This window comes from Phyllopteryx taeniolatus, chromosome 15 (assembly GCF_024500385.1).
Source record: "Phyllopteryx taeniolatus isolate TA_2022b chromosome 15, UOR_Ptae_1.2, whole genome shotgun sequence".
NCBI lineage: Eukaryota > Metazoa > Chordata > Actinopteri > Syngnathiformes > Syngnathidae > Phyllopteryx > Phyllopteryx taeniolatus.
The window spans coordinates 1,452,601-1,472,056 of NC_084516.1; the positions used below are offsets into that span (position 1 = coordinate 1,452,601).

General features: G+C 47.9%; 2 protein-coding genes across 6 annotated transcripts; both read right to left on the reverse strand.

Annotated features, from left to right (window-relative positions):
• Positions 1-487: 487 nt before the first annotated feature.
• Positions 488-9,192, reverse strand: oclna (occludin a). Its single transcript, XM_061747213.1, has 9 exons — positions 9,039-9,192; positions 7,857-7,943; positions 6,526-7,168; positions 5,301-5,468; positions 3,606-3,736; positions 2,123-2,284; positions 1,874-2,045; positions 1,369-1,410; positions 488-1,117 (listed from the first exon to the last, which is right to left on the reverse strand). Exons 2-9 carry the CDS (start codon positions 7,904-7,906, stop codon positions 1,019-1,021), a joined length of 1,467 nt encoding a protein of 488 aa, XP_061603197.1. The 5' UTR covers positions 7,907-7,943; positions 9,039-9,192; the 3' UTR covers positions 488-1,018.
• A 1,179-nt stretch (positions 9,193-10,371) lies between these two features.
• marveld2a (MARVEL domain containing 2a) lies at positions 10,372-18,783 on the reverse strand. 5 transcript variants are annotated; one of them, XM_061747210.1, is made up of 10 exons: positions 18,646-18,783; positions 16,946-17,010; positions 15,868-16,108; positions 14,561-15,291; positions 14,014-14,234; positions 13,424-13,459; positions 13,180-13,340; positions 12,076-12,247; positions 11,929-11,979; positions 10,372-11,863 (listed from the first exon to the last, which is right to left on the reverse strand). In XM_061747210.1, exons 3-10 carry the CDS (start codon positions 16,089-16,091, stop codon positions 11,744-11,746), a joined length of 1,716 nt encoding a protein of 571 aa, XP_061603194.1. In that variant the 5' UTR covers positions 16,092-16,108; positions 16,946-17,010; positions 18,646-18,783; the 3' UTR covers positions 10,372-11,743. The 5 variants fall into 5 exon arrangements, with proteins under 5 accessions (XP_061603194.1, XP_061603192.1, XP_061603195.1 ...); XM_061747208.1 differs by having other exon boundaries at positions 16,913-17,010; XM_061747211.1 differs by lacking the exons at positions 16,946-17,010; positions 18,646-18,783 and adding an exon at positions 16,746-16,906.
• Between the last annotated feature and the right edge of the window lie 673 nt (positions 18,784-19,456).

Consider the following 19,456-nt stretch of genomic DNA (forward strand, 5'->3'; position numbering starts at 1 on the left):
GGAAATCGTTTGAAAAAGGTTCATTACACGAAGGATTGCGGGAAACGAGACGTTCGATGACGGCTCGTGACAAGCCAGACATCACTACGATCCCAGATTTCTCACGTGAGACACGAGCGAACGCGCTTTTTAAAACAGGATGGCGATATCCGACGTTTAGGACTTGATCAGTGGTTATTGTGCTCGTTAGCGTAGCATGCGCGGGAAGTCCAGCAGCCTGTTTTCCGGGTCGGGTCACGTGACCTTCCGCGGATCGCAGATGTGCGTGACAATATGGCCATTTCGTTCGCTATTAGGGGAAAACATTACATCGTAAAAAGTATTTGGAAAAACGTGTTTATGTGATCAAGTGTCATGGGAAACATGACATTATTCAAGGGAAAATTAAAAATCATGTTCATTTCATAAAAACTCATCGGAAACATGAACCGTTCGAATACTCTAAGAAATCACTTTGATTGAATAAAGTCTTGCGGGAAACACGAGACGAAGTTCATCATGCTCATTTATTGAAGGCTCAGTGGAAACGGGAGACATTATTAAAATGATAAAGTTGAATAAAACTACAACAATTTTGAAAGTAATAGAAGTTCATATATTTGCATGCATTTATCATCACGTTTACAACATTTTTCAAACATGTAATAACTCAAATAATGCAACATTTGGTGAAATAACAAATAACAATCCCATCCACAATAAAATACTGCTCGATGCTTCCACCTGGTGGCTAAACTGCAGTAAAAAAAAAATTAAAAAAAAGATCAGTAGATAAAAGTACATCGTGTGGACGTTTGAGTCTCCTAAAAAAAAAAAAGTAACACAAACCACCGTCAAAGTACGCGACTCGGTTGCGTGAATGCACGAAGTTCTTTGTTAAAAGTAGTACGACTGAGCTCTTTTGATGGCGTTTGCTAAAAAGAGTTTGAATTCGGCCGTCAGGGTTCCGATCGCGTTTGACCGCCCGTCGCGGCTGAAGACGACGACGACGACGCCGCCGTGAGCGCGCCGCGACGTCTCAGGCTCTGCGGTCGTAGTCGCTGACCATCTTCTTGATGTGGTTGAGTTTGGCCTTCAGGTATTTGCTCCGCCTCTTCCTGGCGCGATAATCCGCCGACTGCCGCGCACAAAAACACCAAAAGCTCAGCGGTCGCTCGCGCCATTGCCCTCGTTCTCAAAGCGTGGCACGCGGGCACCCTCTAGTGGTGCGTCAAACAATCACTCAAATGTTCAAAGTGTGGGGAACGTTACTGCGACCGAAACGGTTTTTTTGTGTGTTGGAATCCCGTCCAGCACATCCGTTACTGACAGTTCACTTTCACTTTCACTTTCAAAATGCTTGCCGAGCGCCGACCGAAGCTGCCTCACCTGTTTCACGTTCTTGATCCTTTTGTACTCGTCCAGAGCGTCCTGGCGGAAAATGTTTTTTTTTACAATGATTATTATTGTAGTTATTCTTTTCACATTTAAACGTCTTTGAAGGACACCTTGAAATCCGAGCAAAATGGCAGCCTGCCCGCGTCTTTTCGGGCACGGCTTCTTGAGACTTTTTGGAGCGTTTACTCCTGACGGACATGACTCCCAAATTCCATGTGTCCACGTCAAAGTGGCTTTCGGGGCTTCATTTTGAATCAATCCGAAAATGACGACATTGACCCCACAACGGCCACTTGGCAGACTTCCCGTCTTTGTGGATTTTAGGTTTTTGAAACGTTTTGCGGGTCAACTCAAGGCAAACTGGCTCTCGGGGGCTTCAATTTGAATTGACCGCAAATCGGCCGCTTGGAACCAAAATGGCAGACTTGCCTGTGTGTGTTTTTTGGGGTTTAGTTTTTTTTGGTGCCGAATGTGGCGACTAGCGCCCTCTACTGACCAGGTACTGCGGGCTTCCCTCCCGCAGCTCGTCCAGCTGTCGGTCGACGTCGCCGAGTTTCTTGTTGACGGCGTCCAGCTCGGCCTGGAGCTCTTTGTACTCGCGGCGGTTGCGGTCGAACTCTCGCTTGTACTCGTTTCGCTCGCGCTCGTCGGCGACGGGCGGGAACTCGCTGAGGAGCACAAGTGACAATTCGTATCGACGCAACACGTCCGCGCGTCGCTAGACCCGGCGGGCGGGCGCGTCCACCTGTAGAAGTCGGCATCGTCGTCGTCCAGCTCGTCTCCCGAAGAAGCGTAGTCGGCCTCGGGGTCCCGGCGCCTCCCGTCGGGTCTCCCGGCCGAGCTCGGAACGTCCGAGTCGGCGCCGTAAGGAACGCCGTTACCCGCGGGCCGCTCCTCCTCCACCGGCCTGACCGACGCACACGCGTGACACCCACCGGAAGAATTATTATTATTAATCGTAATTATCGGAAGAAAACAGAACATTCATAATGAATTTTGTTAGGCTGCTTCGGGGCGCGCGAGGATGCCGCGCAATCAAATAGTAAACATTGCACACACACGCACACGGAGACACGCAAAGGCGCGCACACGCAGCAAATTATACACACATTGTGGAACAATCATATCAAACGTTGCCGTTTGGAGGGGCGTCACTAGGCCAAAGATTTTAGAGGGGTCTTCAGCCCCCCAAAAATCTTCTCAAGCCCCCCCCAAAATTATTTGCCAGTATGTGTTTATGGCACCCCTCCTTTAGCCGTCACCTTATGGTGGTGGAGGCGTTTGTGTGTCCCAAGGATCCTAGGAGCTAAGTTGTCTGGGGCTTCAGGCCCCTGGTAGGGTCACCCATGGCAAGCAGGTCCGAGGTGAGGGACCAGACGAAGCGCGGCTAAAAGACCCCTATGATGAAAACTATTAATGGGTCTAGGTTTCCCTTACCCGGACGCGTGTCACCGGGGCCCCCCTCTGGAGCCAGGCCCGGAGGTGGGGCTCGAAGGCGAGCGCCCGGTGGCCGGGCCTGCACCCGCGGGGCCCAACCGGTAACGTGGTTCCATAGGGGTCGGGTGCAGTGCGAGCCGGGCGGTGGATCGCCAAGGTCCCCGGCTACAGAAGCTGGCTCTCGGGACGTGGAACGTCACCTCTCTGGCAGGGAAGGAGCCCGAGCCGGTGAGTGAGGTCGAGAAGTTCTGACTAGATCTAGCTTGGGCGCTGGTACCAGTCCTCTCGAGAGGGGTTTGACTCCCCTCCACTCTGGAGTTGCCCACGGTGAGAGGCGGTGTTCTGCGATTAGACTTCTGCGCTCGTCACGGATTGTCCATAACGAACACCATGTTCAAGCATAAGGATGTCCACACGCGCACTCGGCACCAGGACACCAGAGGTCGCAGTTCCATGATGGACTTTGCGGTCGTGTCATCGGACTTGCGGCCGCATGTCTCAGCCGTCAACCGATCACCACCCGGAGAAAAGGGATGGATGGATGTTTATGGCTAAGTGTCACTGTCATAACCCCCTAAAACAAAAAAGATATGGGTCTCCACAAAATTTTTGGGGGGGGGGGGCTACGCCACCCTATATGTCAAAACCTAGCGACACCCCTGGGTGTTTGTTTTGTTGACTCTGAATGAGTCAGCACGGCACACGTGTCAGCGTATGACATCATCATCATCATCATCATCATCAACACGAAAGTGCCCCCATCGTGCAAAGCTGGCGAAGCGTGGACTGACGGTGGCGTGTAGCCGTAGCGAGGTTTGCTGTCGTCGGCGCTCTCGTCGTCCGGGCGACTCGCCCAACTCCTCGGCTTCTCCGGGAAGTCGGCCACGGGGAGCTCCTGGAGCGGCACCGACACGTTGTTGACCTGCCGAAACACCACGGCGGGAAACGTTGGACACCGGACAACTTGGACACACTTGAGGGGAAACGAAGACGACGCGCTCGTCGGCCTCGAAGACGCTGCGAGTCTCAGGCCGCACTGACTCAAAATGTTTCAAAAAAGATGCGATAGTATATGGAATGTAGAAGACATCGAAAGCTGGGAAATATCACAAGAATAAAGTCAAAATTTTAAATCAACTTTATTCCTATTAAATCATTTGTATTACTGGTGCTTCTTAGAAAAATATGACGAGTCGTTTTATCTTCCAAATAAAGATAAGACAAAGATAAGATAAAAATAGGAATTTATTTGGGTAAGATTTTTTGTTTTCCTCCCAAAAAAAAATGAATGCGTTTGTTTAAGATTATTTATTTTGCATAAAAGCAATTTGTGACAGATCACTATTTTTCCTCAAAAACATTTGGGGAACATTTTTTTTTGGTCTAGCTTTCCAGTTTTTCCCATAAAAAAATATTTAGGAAAAAAGTAATGTATTCATGGAAGTTTGCTATCTTTTTCGTTCAAAATTTTGAAAAAAAAAAAAAAAAAAAAAAAAAGAATGTATTTGTGTAAGATTACCGTATCTTCACGACCATAGGGCGCGCCGTATCAAAATATTTATTTATTGAATATTATTTGTATTTATTGAATATTATTTGTATTTAACACATACATAAGGCGCTCATGACACAACAACATTTATAGATGTTGGAACTCGCTGCACACATTGGAAGGCGCTCCGCTCCGTCCATTTTGGAGAAAATGTACGACTTTTCAGTGCGCCTCACGCTCGTGGGAATACGATTTTTTTACGATTTTTCTTTCAAAAAGCAACACTATTCTCATGATTCTCATAACTTGACTACTTTTCTCCAACAGTAAACTTTGCAATATATCGTCCATGTTTTTTTTTTTTTTTTTTTTTTTTTTTCAGCGAGGTAACCACGCGGAATGCGGAACGACGAGCGTGCGTGCGGCGGACCCGCCACGTGCGCTCACGTGACCTCCACGAAAACAGCGCGGTTGTGCGGAAGACGAGAATCTCTATTCCTGCATGTGTGCGTGACTCTCGCGGTGAGAATGTGACGTCGTGAGAGTGAAACTATTGGCGTCACACCTTGAAACCGCCACCCGGCCCCCGGAGCCCCCCCCCCCTCGTCGCACGCCGACACCCGCCGAACTGGTCCGACCGCCTCAAATATCACACGCGCGCGCACGCTCGCACGCTTCGCTTCACCTGCACAGCAACTCCTCTCTGCATTTGAACAAAAACTAGACGCGTTCTCGTTTTGTGCTCCATAAGTCTGCCAAGTGTCGTCAAACTCCGCCGCTTCCCTCACCCCTGCGGGGGCCGTGTGACGTTATGTTGCCTCAAGATTGAAATTCTGGATGTTTGTAAGACAATAACGAGCGAAAATAGTTAGCTTAGATACATTTGAGTAAGTAATATTAGGAATAGCTCTCAGTATGATTTTTGAACGATTAAATTGTACACCTAATGCAGTGTCAGTTTCCTCTCCGTTTGTCAATTGCGTCAAGCGCTCACCCAGGCTTCGACGTCCTGCGGGGGCTCTCCGTCCTCCAGCACCTTGACGCGCTTCCACAGGATGTTGCTCTTGCCGTACTTGATGATCTTCTTGCGCGTCTTGAGCGCAAACACCAGCATGATGATGAGGGCGGCCGCCGCCAAAAAGCCGAACACCACCGCGATGGCCTGCCGTGAGACAGAAAGCACCCGCTCGTTTTGTCATGGCAAATCCATTTGGGCAAATTCTTTGATCAAATTGGCTGCTTCAAATCAAAATGGGAGACTCCCTGTTCAATTTGGTGCTAGGCTTCTTGAAACTTTTTCCACGTACCCTCTAATGATAGTCACACCCACCGAATCTCCTGTCAATTGGTGACTGTAGTTCTATGGTGTCCCACAAGGCTCTGCTTTAGAGCCTTGGCACTTTCTTCGAAACTCTCAATTCAGTTGAACCATTTAACTTCCAGTTCCACCAATCGCAAGAGTGCTAGAAAGCTACTAATCAGTTTTGTGAACCACAGATTCCTTGCACCTGGACTACGGCCCCCCGTTTCGGCACAGAAGCACGTTGCTCCCACCGCCGTGCTTTACTGCAGGTATGGTGTTGCGTTCTCCATCTATCCAGCGATCTGGCCACTGATGATGCAACACAAATTGGTTCTTCCCACGTCAGAAGACAAAATATATGTGCATTTCTTGAAGTGTAACATTTTTAAGTCCAAAAACACATCAAGGATTTTGGCCATGAATGTTTGCAGTGTATAAGCAACACAACGAGTGAAGTTAGTGGGGAAAAACCCTTGAACGTGAATCCCATTTTCTTTGCGTGTGTGGGACTTCAAACTAAAACGCAGAGTCTCCTTTCTCAGATGTCAAAACATCAAATGTACGATGTGCCAAACTTTTTCAGATTCGTCTTTAAAAGGTTTCTCCAAAAAGAAATGTGTGCCCAATTGACACATCCACCGAAATTTACCGGGAACTCGGTATTGTTGTTTGTTAGAATGTCATGATCTTTGTCTTATGTGGAAATGTGTTCATGTGTATAAAAAAAAACAAAAAAAACTTGAAAGGGCCGAGATCGGCCGATGAATCGGTGGGACGCTAGTCGGACAGTCCTACCGTCCGAAAATTCTGAAAATCAAGTGTTTCCAAACAGACCTCAAAATGTGAAGAAAATCTGAGAGGTGAAGGGAAAGGGCTCACAAAAGACGGCAGGAAAAGTCACGCAAGACGTGCGTACCTCCTGCGGCTCCACCACGCAGTAGTGGTACAGGTACTGGTTGACAAAGACGCCCGGCGCCTGGGGCTGCTGGTACTGAGCGCACAGGCCGGTGATCTGGCTGCCGTAAGCGGAGCCTTGCGACTGCGCCGCGGGGTTGACGGCCATCAGGTACACGATGGCGGCGATCAGCATCAGCAGAGCCAAAACGGCGCACAGGACGACGACGGCCAGGTAGAACTTGCGGCTCTCCGAGACGCTCCGGTGAGACACGATGACCACGAAGACGGCCAGCGCGAAGATGAAGGCCAGGGCCGCCATGGCGATAATGAAGCCTTTGGCCGAGCGGGGGTCGTTGTAGTTCCCGCCGAGCCCGCCGTAGCCGTAGTTGTTGCCGGGCCCGTAGGCGCCGCCGCCGAAGGAGCCGTAGCCGCCGCCTCCCGGGTAGCTCCCGTACGAGCCCCCGCCGACGCCGCCGAAGCCCGACAGCGCCCCCTGGGAGTCCCACGCCAGGGTGGAGGCCACGCAGGCGAAGATGGCCACGCACATGACCACCACCAGGATGGCCATGATCTTCAGCACGCCCGGCGGGGACGTCCAGCTGTAGAAGTGCTGGAACTCGTCGTCCGGGTAGTACGAGTACGCCGGCTGGGGAGGCTCGTTGCTGCCCGGGGGCGAAAAAAAGGGGACATGCTTGGCATTTGAAAAGAAACAAAACCTGGGGGAAATGTTGCAGTAAGTTCAGGGGCTTCATTTACACAAAAGTTGCGCTTTGCCGCCATCTCGATACTCAGGAACTATGTTCACGTGCGTTGAGGACCATCGTTTAGACAGCAGTTGCACTTAGCCGCCATCTTGTGGCATTTAAAGGCAATTGTAAAACTTTTGGGGGTTTCACGCGTGGATTTTCAGGCTCGGCCCCTTTTCGCCTGCAGCGCTGAGCGCTACTGGAAAACATGCAGTGTAAACAAGAGCTCGAAGAAGAGGCGGAGAAGGTCCCCAACTAAGCCCCTGTGAGTTTTATTGTGTGCTTTGTTTCTATGTATTGCTGCTCTGTGCGTCTTTCAGTAGCAGTTGTCTGAAGCTTTCAGAATTGATGTAACATCCATGCTAATTTCCTTTAGCCAGTCTATAGCGTTTAGCATTCAGCTAGCATATTTTCATCATGATGTCGGTTTGGTTCAACATTTTGGTGTTTAATGTACCATCTTTCCTTTTATTTTGTTTTACAGTAAACTTCAACTGGGAGTGAAGAACTGTTCGAGCGAGAGTCTTCTTTTTTCCCCCTCAAAGTGATGTTATATGATTATCTCCCCGTCATGAAACGAACGAACCGAGGGCTCCGCACTTACTAGCCGTCCGACTCGTAGGGAGGCGGACTCCCGTTGGGTCTGCCCGACATCGCTGCAGTCACTTCTGTTGTCTTCTACTGCGTCTTTCTGCTCACCAAAAAAAGAACAAGAAAAGTTCAAAAAAAGTTACAGTTGCAGTTCTACAGTTCGAAGAGCTCGATATTTGGAGTCCTTCGTCGCTTCATCAGCCGGCGACAAACGTTGAATTCTACTCAAGGCCGCGCAGAAATCTGCGTGCCAAATTTGGATCGATCGTAGCGAACGCGAACAAGACTACGACATTATTGACGTCACGGTGCACCATTTCCAGTATGTCCGCCGAGAACAACAATTGACAAGAAAAACTAGCTCCTCCCAGTACGCGGCCATGTTGTTAGTGTCAGCAGGACACACGCTTGCAACAGAAATCATCCTGGCAATCAATTTGAATTGCTCGTCTCACGGGAAATATTGTAGGAGAGCCAAGCGTCGGCCAGAAACTTTGTCTTCAACTCGGTTTTGAAAGTTGATTGGCCACGCAGCCTCACATCTCGCGACGGTTACGTCGTCGCCGCACAACACAACAGCAACGCTCGTGACGAGCTCACTGTTGTGACAATTAAGACACACAAACAGCAGTCGTTCCACTTCCGGGAATACAATTGACAAGGGGTTGCGTCACACCACGGATGACATTTCAACGATAACGATAAGGAAAATAAAAGACAAAAATAAAACGGGTGGCTTTGAGAGATTGCGGAACGTATATCAATTTCTGATTCGCTATTATATCGAAACAACTCAAATCATGATCAACGTCAATCAAAAAGAATTGAAATCAGGGGCTCGGTCGCAGCCATGGAGCACTCATGAGGTCCACGATGACGTCACGAAACTGGCACAGTATTTGAAACTGCATTCAAATGATTGCAACAACCGCACTTACGTTTTTTTAGCCTGATAGAAAAACTAAAAACAACGACGGATATATATTTGGGACGGGTTATCATGCTTTCAATAAGGTTACCTGGACAGAGATAACCATTTCAAAACATTTTACAACAATGCCAAGACACTAGTCAACATTTTTTTTTTTTTTTTTTTTTAAACCCTAACCGCACGTCACGTTCAAATTATTTCTACATATAGTTAGCTGCTCAAATCACCTTAGCTGGACAGAAACAACAAGAAAACATGTTTTACCTTTTTGTTTGTGAGCTACAACAACAACAACAACAATCGCACAAGGAGAAACGTGAAAGTTTACAGCACAAAAAGCAAAACCGAAAAGTCAAAAGTCAAAGAGAGTCAAGCAAGAAATCGACGTCGACCTGAAAGGGAGCGACGCAAAACAAAAAACCACACCTTGGCCTGACATCACTGGCCACGCCCACTTGCAGGTGTCACCTTTCGTCAAAGGAAATGCTGAGATCATGGGAAAACAGAAACACCGTTTCGTGTGATCATCTTCTTTTTTTTTATCTGAGCAAAGTTTCACATTCAGAATTATAAAATTGTGAATCCACAACTGCTTTTTTCCCCCGCCAGTATTCTACAATTAAACTTTTAATTTCATTTAATTACAGTCGCAAAATTAGGAGGCCAAAAAGGCTGCGAGTGCATGCATGAAATGTAACTTGTAGATTTCAAATGGAGCCTGTTTTGTTTTCTTCTTTCTTCTTCTGCCCCCCCCGGGCAGACGTTGCACTTTACTGTCAAATGTGCAAAACGTTATATTAAAGTTATTTAAACAAAAAAAACTGAGAAACTCACTCGGCAACTTTCTTTTCCACGGATCATTCGGAATCAAATGGTGCTGCTATATTGTTCCTACATTGACTATTTTAGCTAATTAGAGCATGCGTTTTTTAGTTTTTCAAATGAACAACTTTCTTACGGGATATATGCAAACAAAAATCCCAAATGCTTTTGCGGTCCCATTTAAGTTCAAAATGAAATATTTGCTGAAAACAAATCAACGTCGACTGCTCGAGTTGAGCCGCATCGAGTGCGCGAGCTCATCGGAGCTTGTCGGCAAAGTTTAAGAATTTTCAAATGATGACGAAACACACTCAAAAAACAAACAAACGAAACAAAAGTCATTCGCCTTGTGTTCAAATATGTCAAATTCGCAACGTCAGCAATCAACAGACCATCATGAAGCTGCGTTATGAAAAAAAGCAAAACGGGAGGGGCGACGATTATTTGACATAGAAAAGGATATTGATATATTTCAGCGTCTCAACAGGAAATCATGATATTTATTACCATAAAGCAGCCTGACTAGCTTTGTGTTGAATCAAAATAAAACATTTGCAAACATCTGCTTTTGCTTTGGAAAAGATTTTGGCCTCATTTCTGAGCAAAACAGGAACTCAATCAGAATCCGTTCAATTTAAAATAATGTGCACTATGGAATACAGAGATGGAAATTTTAAAGTCTTGAAAATCCAATTTACTGATCAATGGAGAAAATTATCGACAGATGAATTGATTATTAAAAGAATGAGTTGCAGCCCTAAACAAAACAAAAACGTTTCAGACTAATGGGTTTTATTCAGTGTTAAGACTCCAAATATCATACAGTATAAAAACAACAAACATTAGCTTCATATATATATATATATATATATATATATATACACACACACACACACACACAATCTAGATGTATCTTTTGTGGTAAGTGGTTTTATCCCAGGCTCTGGCTGTTGTGGGGCTCTCCCGGTTGACACGCCTCTGCAACATCGCGTGGACATCGGGGACAGTCCCTCTGGATTGGCAGACCGGGGTGGTGGTCCCCCTTTTAAAGAAGGGGGACCGGAGGGTGTGTTGCGACTACAGGGGGATCACACTCCTCAGCCTCCCCGGTAAGGTCTATTCAGGGGTGCTGGAGAGGAAATCGAATCTCAGATCCAGGAGGAGCAGTGTGGTTTTCGTCCTGGCCGTGGAACAGCGGACCACCTCTACACCCTCGGCAGGGTCCTCGAGGGTGCACGGGAGTTCGGCCAACCAGTCTACATGTGTTTTGTGGACTTGGAGAAGGCGTTCGACCGTGTCCCTCGGGGAGTCCTGCGGGGGGTGCTTCGGGAGTACGGGGTACGACCGGAGTCAGAGTTTGCCGGTCGATCTCCGTTCCTCCCCTCACCTATGGTCACGAGCTGTGGGTCGGGACCCAAAGAACAAGATCCCGGATACGAGCGGCCCAAATGAGTTTCCTCCGCAGGGTGTCCGGGCTCTCCCTTAGAGGACGGGCGAGAAGCTCGGTCATCCGGGAGGATCTCAAGAGTTGAGCCGCTGCTCCTCCGCATCGAGAGGAGCCAGATGAGGTGGCCGGGGCATCTGATTCGGATACCTCCCGGACGCCTCCCCGGTGAGGCGTTCCGGGCACGTCCCGCCGGGAGGAGACCCCGGGGACGACCCGGCACACGCCGGAGAGACTACATCCTTGGGCTGGCCCGGGAACGCCTCAGGATCCCCCCGGAAGAGCTGGACGAAGTGGCTGGGGAGAGGCAAGTCTGGGCGTCCCCGCTAAAGCTACCGCCCCCGCGACCCGACCTCGGATAAGCGCTAGAAAATGGATGGATGGTTTTATCCCATCATTCAGCATGTATTTAATGAGTCTACCCATTATTTACAATGTTTTTGAGCTTTGGATGCTCATCATTTAGCATGTTTTCAATGATTTCAGGCCTCATTCAGCATGTTTTGAAGGCATCCTTCATCTAAGCGAAGACAAAAAGCAGGACGAATGGACAAAGCTGCATCCTGGACCCTTGAAGGCCAAGTAGTGTGTGAAATGGTGGACCAAAATGCAGAGAGTGAGCACGGGCAGCCTAAAGACAAGACACACAAGACGTTTGGTCTTCAGCGCCACGTGACGTTCAAGCACAATCCAGTCGGGACTTTTAGTCGTAGCCGTCGTTCCACTCCATGACTTTGTGGTACTCCTGAATCTTCTGCTTGATGTGCGACAGCTTGTTCTTCAGGTAGTCGCAGCGCTCCTTCTTCTCCAGGAACGTCGGGTCCTGCGTGTCGTAAGGAAACGGTCAAAATCTCGTGCCCTCTCCCGAGGGGACAACAACACACTCACGTCTTTCTTCCTCTGGAACTCCTGCAGGATTCTGTCGATGCGATCCGCTTCCTGTGAACGAGAAGAGAAGAAGAAGCGCGGCGTCACGACGGTCCGGGCGGCGGGAAGGGTCAAACGGGGAAGTCGAACGAGGCGGCGTGAGGTCACCATCTGGCTGCCGGGCCGCCGCGGGAGGTTGCGCATCATGGCGTCCATCTCGTCGAACTTCTTGCAGGCGGCCTGCACGTCGGCGTGCAGCTCCTTGTACTCGGCGTACTGGTCGTTGAACACGGCGCGGTACTGGTCGCGCTCCTCCTCCGAGCGGATGGTCGGGTACTTCCTGTTTGCCCGGCGACGCGCGCTCGTTAGGATGTTGTCACGGCGCCGCGGACTTGTCCGGTTATACTTAATTCGATCCCATTGAAACGAATGGAAACGCTCGTTATTCCGGTCGAGCCAAGAAAAATATTATGTGCCATATTTGCGCTTCAATTCATTGGACATTGCGCCGCTCATTCCGGTGAGGCAAATCCCACTTGTGTTCTAGGCAGGACACGCCCCTCCGCAACATGATTGGCTCCCGCGTCGTGGGAAGGCCACGCTACGCGGACGGAATGCGGGATTCATCATAACACTCAAGTCACATCTTTCCCCGTCAGGAGGCAACAGGGCGTGTCCTATCACGATACAGCAGCCAATCATAGTGCCTACAACACAAGTGGTATTACTCATAACGCCACCAGGGGGCAGTATAATACAGACATACTGATGGATATACATGCAGGAGCCGGTAACAATTACTAAGTAAACCGCAGTAATATTAGCCGACACCAATGCTGTTAATTAGCCCGTCTATGGAGTTTTGCATGTTTGCTAGCATTAAGCTATGTGGTTGTTTTAAATACATCAGGTGTAATTCTCTTTTTTGACCGTAAACTTCAACTGGGAGTGTCAATAAACAGCTTGCAAGTCAATGCAAAAAAAAAAGTTAATTAATGATTAAAAAAGAATATAAAATTGGTCCAAAAGACGGCTCGTATGTGGAAAAACTCGGAAGTCGGGTTCCGCGTATCTCGAGGCAAACGTTTCACTTGGCAACGTGAAATTTGGTAGGCGCCGCTATCGTGAGCTGACCCACCAAAAGCCAAATGTTGTTTTTTTTTTTGTAATCTAATCATTCGACTAATCGTTTCAGCCTTAATTCCGTGCTACCGACACAAAGCAGCTGCGGCTCCGTCCAAACGCATTCTACGTTATTGCGGCGACACTCACGCGATGTAGTCCGGCACGATGACCGGCTTGGGAATGTGTCCGGAGGGTATCGCCCCCTGCAGGATTCTGGGGGCCACGGCGACGGGCTCGCCCTGGACGGACACCAGCGACGACTCCTGGCGAGGGGTTTTGGTGCCCGCGGGAGCGCCGGCGGGAACCAGCTGATGACAAAAATCAATGAAAACGCGAGTCAACCGGCCGGTCAAATTGCCCTCGGGTTGGACGCGGCAGGCGGGACGCTCACCAGCGACTCCGCCGCTCCAAACTCCGACTGTCGCATCTGAAAGACAAAAACACGGCGTGCGCGCCAACGCCAGTTACTGAACACAAATACAGACGTAACGCAACACAATCCCCAACAGGACAGTAAATACAACGCGATGCTAAAGTTTGTCTATGCTAAGCTAGGCTAACGGTCTTCTTGCTACAGCATCAGACCTCCTCAAATGTTCTCACACCAGGATACTAGTGCATCATGTTAGGTTCTCAAATTAAGATTTCCATCCTTGATTTGGGTTTCAATTTAGGGTTGAAAAAAAAATGGTTAGGGTTTGAAATGATGGTGTAAAGAAAAGGTCAGGGCTTTAAATTAGGGTTCAAACAAGGCCAGGGTTTCAAATTAGGGGGTGAAGAACAGGTTATGCCTGGGTTAGGGTTTCAAGCAAGGGTTCTGATTTTAAATGAAGCTTTCAAGCCTGTTGTGGGGTTTCAAAACCGGCTTAGGGTCTGAATATGGATTTGAAGCGAGAGTTATCAGTTTTAATCAGGATTTCCGATTTGAAGGAAAGAAAAACAAAAAAAAGCGTTCTGTTTGAAATGAGGGCGGCAGGTGACCTCTTGCGCGTCGCTTTGGCGGTATCTGCGCGCCGCTTCGTGCCTCCACAGCTTGAGGCTGACGCCGGCCCCGATCAGGTAGATGACCATGGTGAGGAAGAGGAAGATGATGGCGGCAGTCTGGCCCGCCTCCGTCCTGCAGAAGGCCCCGTTCAGGTCGTTGTTGAACACCGGGTAGGAGCACAGGCCCCCGCGGGTGGTGTCGCGCACGTACACGATGCCTGCGCACGGGAAACGGGAAAGCGTGACGTGACGTGCCGCAACACATGCCAGGCAGCGCTGAGCGCTACGGGAAGACGTGCAGTGTGGAAGAAGAAGAAGACGGAGTCGTCGTCGTATACGAGGGAGCATTTTCTATGCGTTACTGCTCCGTGTGTGCAAAGTAGCCGTTGTTTTGGAGAGTTTAGAATTAGCGAAGCATTTATGCTAAAATCCCTTATCTCTTCTATGGCGTCTCACATTATATGTTAGCATTAAGCTATCGGCCATTCATCCTTAATTGGTTTGCTTCAACGAGTGTGGCCGTACGTCCACGAGCGCGTCCTACCTGCGGCCATGTAGAGCACAGCGAGCGCCACGTTGATGACGAACTCGGTCAGCGGCCACCACGTGGAGTCCAGCAGGATGATGCGGTAGTACATGGTCATGCCCAGCACCAACACGATGACGGTCACCAGCCAGGCCAGGCCCGCCACCACCAGCACAAACGGCGTCTTGGGGCCCGTGTAGGTGGCGCCGGCGCCGGCGCCGTAGAAGCCGCCCCCGTAGGCGCCGCCCGGAGACGAGTACCCGAACATGTTGAACCACCTGTTGTCTTTGTCGATGTATGCGCAGACGCAGGCGAAGACGGCGGCGCCCAGCAGGAGCTCCACGCATCCCAGAATCCTCAGCAGCCCCGCCCACGACTTCATGAAGGCGTAGCGCTGGTGGTACTCCTCCACGCGCTCGCTGTACGTCAGCGCCGTGCGGTACGTGCGACCCGACGCCGACTCGCCCAGGTCCAAGAGCTCCTTGGCGGAGTTGTAGCTGCCGGCCGACCCTCCGTAGGGTTCCCCGTCGGACTCGGGGACGGACGGCGTGTGGGGCGGCGAGCAGCGGACGCCCTCACTGGTGCTGTTATTGTTGTTACATGGCGGCGCCGAGGGGTCGGCCCACGATCCCTTTTGGCTGCTGCGATCGCTGGCCCGGAAGAAGTTCTTCCACGAGTCGGGAATGAAGCGGTGCACCGGTTTGATGTCCAGGGCCGGGTCCGGATCCTGCTCGGTGGCGGCCCCCTCGCTGGGGTCGCACAGGGGTGTAAAAGTTCCAGTCAATTTCCGTTGAAAGTTAATAAAACAATGTTTTTTTTTTTACTACTGATTATCCCATTGATTAATCAAGTAATAAAAGCAGATTTGGCATTATTAAACACATCGTAAACGTGAACTATTGGGGTCACCATCCTCTTTCTACTGTAGTATCCGTGACTTGGAGTGTGTGTCGTTTTTAAAAGGCGCGGCATGGCCTGGTGAGTGACACGGGCCTCAGCGAATGAGAGTGCAGAGTTGGCTGGTTGTGAACCGGCCAACCCGTTAGCCAGTTTGTGCGTCGAGTGACTTGACCCCCCGGTCGACCGATAGCGGAAATTCTGTCACCCTCCTTCGCATGAAACCGGTCTGAGGTGGAAAATAGGTTGGGACTGAAGGCCAATCAAATCAAAGCGACGGCTCTGTTGTCGTCATGCAGAATTCCAGCCTAGCGCCCAATAAAAGCTATGCACGCCAGCTTTAAGAGCCAACCTTAAATTTCATAAATTCCTGTTTTTCCCCCCATGAATTCCCAAGTTTGAAAATTGACGGAATTTGGCACTCCTACCCGTCGCTGGGGTACTCGAGTCCGACGGCAGGCTGGTCCGGCAAAGGCGGTGGCGGGAGCGGGTCGGCGCTGAGGGCGAAGTACGGCGCGGACCGGGCGCTCAGAGGGTGCGGCTCGGAAGGGTCGTCGTCCCGAGGCAACGTGGCCGGCGGGACCTGGTCGTAGTGAGGCGCCTGCCGGCGGACATGCTCACTGCGGCCATGATAATCTTCACCGTGGAACATCAGGATGATGGGGGGCCCTGACACACGCGCGCACATACAAATAGACAAACACACACACACGCGTACCAAAATGGACACGCACGCACAAAATGAACAAACACACACACGGACATTCATTCACAAATGGACACACAAATGTATGAAAACACAAACAAGGACACATGAATTGACACACACATGCAAATTAACAGACGCACATGGGCACCACAATGCATGAAAACACACAAACATGGACAAACACAAACACACATGGGCACACATTCACATGTGGGCCCACAAATGCATGAAAACACACAAACACGGACACACGCAAACACACAAATTGACGTGCACAAATGTGCTCACGCGCACACAAATTGACAGGCGGACACGCACGCACACAGACACGTCCACATACATGAATACATGGACACACACGCACACAAGGGAGCATTAGCGACATTAGCAAGAAATCAGGGAATACAAATGTGATTACACTCATAGACATCAACATTTTCTAGCCCAAAAATTGGGGATTTGCACAGGGGTGTGTAGACTTTTTCTACCCACTGCATTTATCATTCGATGTCTATGGTGACACCAGCACCACAAAGCACAAAGTCACCACAGACGAGAAAGAGAGCAAAAGCGAGAGACCCTGAAGCCAGAAATTACCCAGAATCCTCCATGCTAGCCGTGTCCACAGTGCGTCTCCCGGCCGGCGGGTGGCGGCGCGGAGATGCACTGTGGTCAGCCAATCAGAACACCAGTTGAGTTTGATGATGGTGATGAGGAGTTTGACAAATAAACAAAATAAAAAAAGAGGAAATACTGTTGAATACCTCGCTGACACGCAGTCACTCGTCACCACTTACATTGACCACCTGCTGTAAGCTAAGCTAAGAGAAGCGAAGCTCGTTTGTGTCAACCGGATAATCACCTGGAACACAAACAACAACAATCAGCACTTCCTGACACATCATGATTAGCTCTTGTGTAAGGTCACATTTTTGAAAAAAGAAAATCGCTGGAGGGGGCAGAAAAGTACTCTCTGTTCGCACCCGTGCTGTTAGTGTCAGCAGTGCACATCAGCAGAGACACGATTTCAACTATGGAAGTCACCCCAAATATATGTGAGGCATCAACTCAAATTAATCAATAAAATCGGTTCATCGTCCAGCCCTTAAAAGTAACTTTGAACATTATTAACTTATTAACATTAATAAACATGCTACAGCTTCACACACATACATGGTCAACAAAAATACATATGCTAATGTCATTACCACTTACTTGATGTGACTACAATTATAATAAGCACGTTAACAAGACGTAAATGATCCATTAGCTTGGATTTGGGATTCGTGAACGCATCATTTTGAAATATAAATTGTCTTTCAAAATCATTTAGTGGAACAGTAACTCGTTTAATAAAGACATAAAATGTCAATAATTTCAAATGAAGGCAATGAGGTGGAAAAATCTATAAGATATCATGATTAAACTACATAATAGTGCCGGTATAAGATTTTTACGACATTCTCGAGGCTCGCGAACACAACATTTTGAAACATTTGGAAGAAAAATTATATTTAAAAAAAGTTACATTTCCAAATCATTTAGCGGTATTATAACGTGAATAATGACGTAAAATGTCAATGTTAAGTAAAGACATAAAGAAAGCCAAAACTATAAGTTATGATTAAACTACATATATTAGCAAAACGAAGGGATTTTACCGACAATATCCATCTTCGCAAATGCATCATTTTGAAACATTTGGACGACAAATTATAACAAAAGTTACATTTCTAAATTATTTATCTGAACTGTAACTCATTATTAAAGAAGTCAAACTTACATAATAAAAAAAAAGACAAGGAGCAAGCCAAAACTGTAGACTATGTATATTATGGTTGAACTACATAAAATAAATACGTTACGGAAAACGTTTTTTCCGACATTCTCGAGGCTCACGAACGCATCATTACGAAACATTTCTACGATTATTTATGACAAGCTTGACACTTCCAAATTATTTATAAGGATTAATAACAAAATAATATGTTCATGATTCAAAAACAGACGATGAGGGTAGTAAAATTAAATTAATCGTCAAACAAGAATAGTGGCAATTGAGATGGTGAATTACTTCTAAACTAGAAACAGATGTGATGACATAAATAAAAAGTTGATAACAAAAGGAGAAATTGTGTAAAAATAACTTATATAAGGTGTTCACACTCGACGAAACAATAGAAAAACATTAAACAATAAAAAAAGCAGAAAAATAATTTATTTGGAGAAGGCCTGACGACCTTCCAGCAACAAGTTACGTTCAGGTTCTTTAAAAAAAAAAAAAAAAAGAAATCACACGCGTGAGCACGTCCTCGAAGCAAAAATGAAGTAAAATAACTTGAATCTACAAGTCGTTGTTTTCTTGTCCAGTTTGACCAGTTTACTCAGCGCGGGGTGCACTTCCTGGCTAGCTAGCTTCACCTTCTTCAAGTAAACATTTTATTTTTCAACGGATACCTAAGCGGACCTCATCGGTACTGGTGGGAAATTCGCCTACCGTGTTGTCGTCTTGTCTCGTTTTTTTACTGCAGTTGTTCCTCTTCATGACAGAAAGTTGACGCTGCAGCACCTGAACAACTCCTTTTCCGCCCCCCCCCCCCTACACCACGTGACCACATGCCCATCCCTGTGACGTCACTGCACCGCGCCGGACCACACCTGCTCGAAACACCGGAAGTACTCACGCAACCAGGCAACCGTTTACATCGGTATAAAGTCAAGTTTAAATCAAATCTACTTTTCCGGTACCTGTACTTGACTATTTTTCTGACCACATTTGAACACATATCTGTATATTGTACTCCTACCTATGTCAAAATAGGCTCGTTACCTTTCAACTTCTGCTGATAGACATGGCAAGAAAAGAAAAAGACCAGTGGTAGCAAAATTACCCTGTAATAACCCATACCCTGTACTGTGCTCCCTCATTATATCACGGTTCGCCTATTGCAGATTTAGTGCATTGACAATTTTTTTTTCATGTTCGTATCACACATAATTCGCCTTATCGCGGAATTTTGCTGTAATTTTTTTGGGGGCGGTAAAATAAACTCTTCCTAGCCTAAAACATGAAAACCGCAAACACAAAAGAAAAAAAATTAGTAAAACACAAATGACAAGGAATTAAACTACTGTGCTAAGTGCTAGAGGACTCTGCATCTTTTTGGACAATTGTCAAAAAAATTTTTTTTTACCGGCATTACCAGATAACTAGCAACCCTTTACTGCTCAGTGACTGTTTTTTTTTTTTTTTTGTCAATGTCTTTCTGTCTCCAAAGTGTTCTGTCAATTGACTGTCTGTTGTCGTA

Excerpts from the sequence above, each read along its gene's own strand:
- oclna (XM_061747213.1), bottom strand. The coding sequence starts at position 7,906 with ATGTCGGGCAGACCCAACGGGAGTCCGCCTCCCTACGAGTCGGACGGC. Across the intron at positions 7,169-7,856 it reads CCCTACGAGTCGGACGGCTA|CAACGAGCCTCCCCAGCCGG; the intron begins GTAAGTGCGGAG and ends GCCCCCGGGCAG. Across the intron at positions 1,118-1,368 it reads GGATCAAGAACGTGAAACAG|TCGGCGGATTATCGCGCCAG; the intron begins GTGAGGCAGCTT and ends TGTGCGCGGCAG.
- marveld2a (XM_061747207.1), bottom strand. The coding sequence starts at position 16,208 with ATGAATGTCCGTGTGTGTGTTTGTTCATTTTGTGCGTGCGTGTCCATT. Across the intron at positions 15,292-15,867 it reads CTCGAGTACCCCAGCGACGG|CGAGGGGGCCGCCACCGAGC; the intron begins GTAGGAGTGCCA and ends GTGCGACCCCAG. Across the intron at positions 12,248-13,179 it reads ATCGTGCCGGACTACATCGC|GAAGTACCCGACCATCCGCT; the intron begins GTGAGTGTCGCC and ends CCGGGCAAACAG.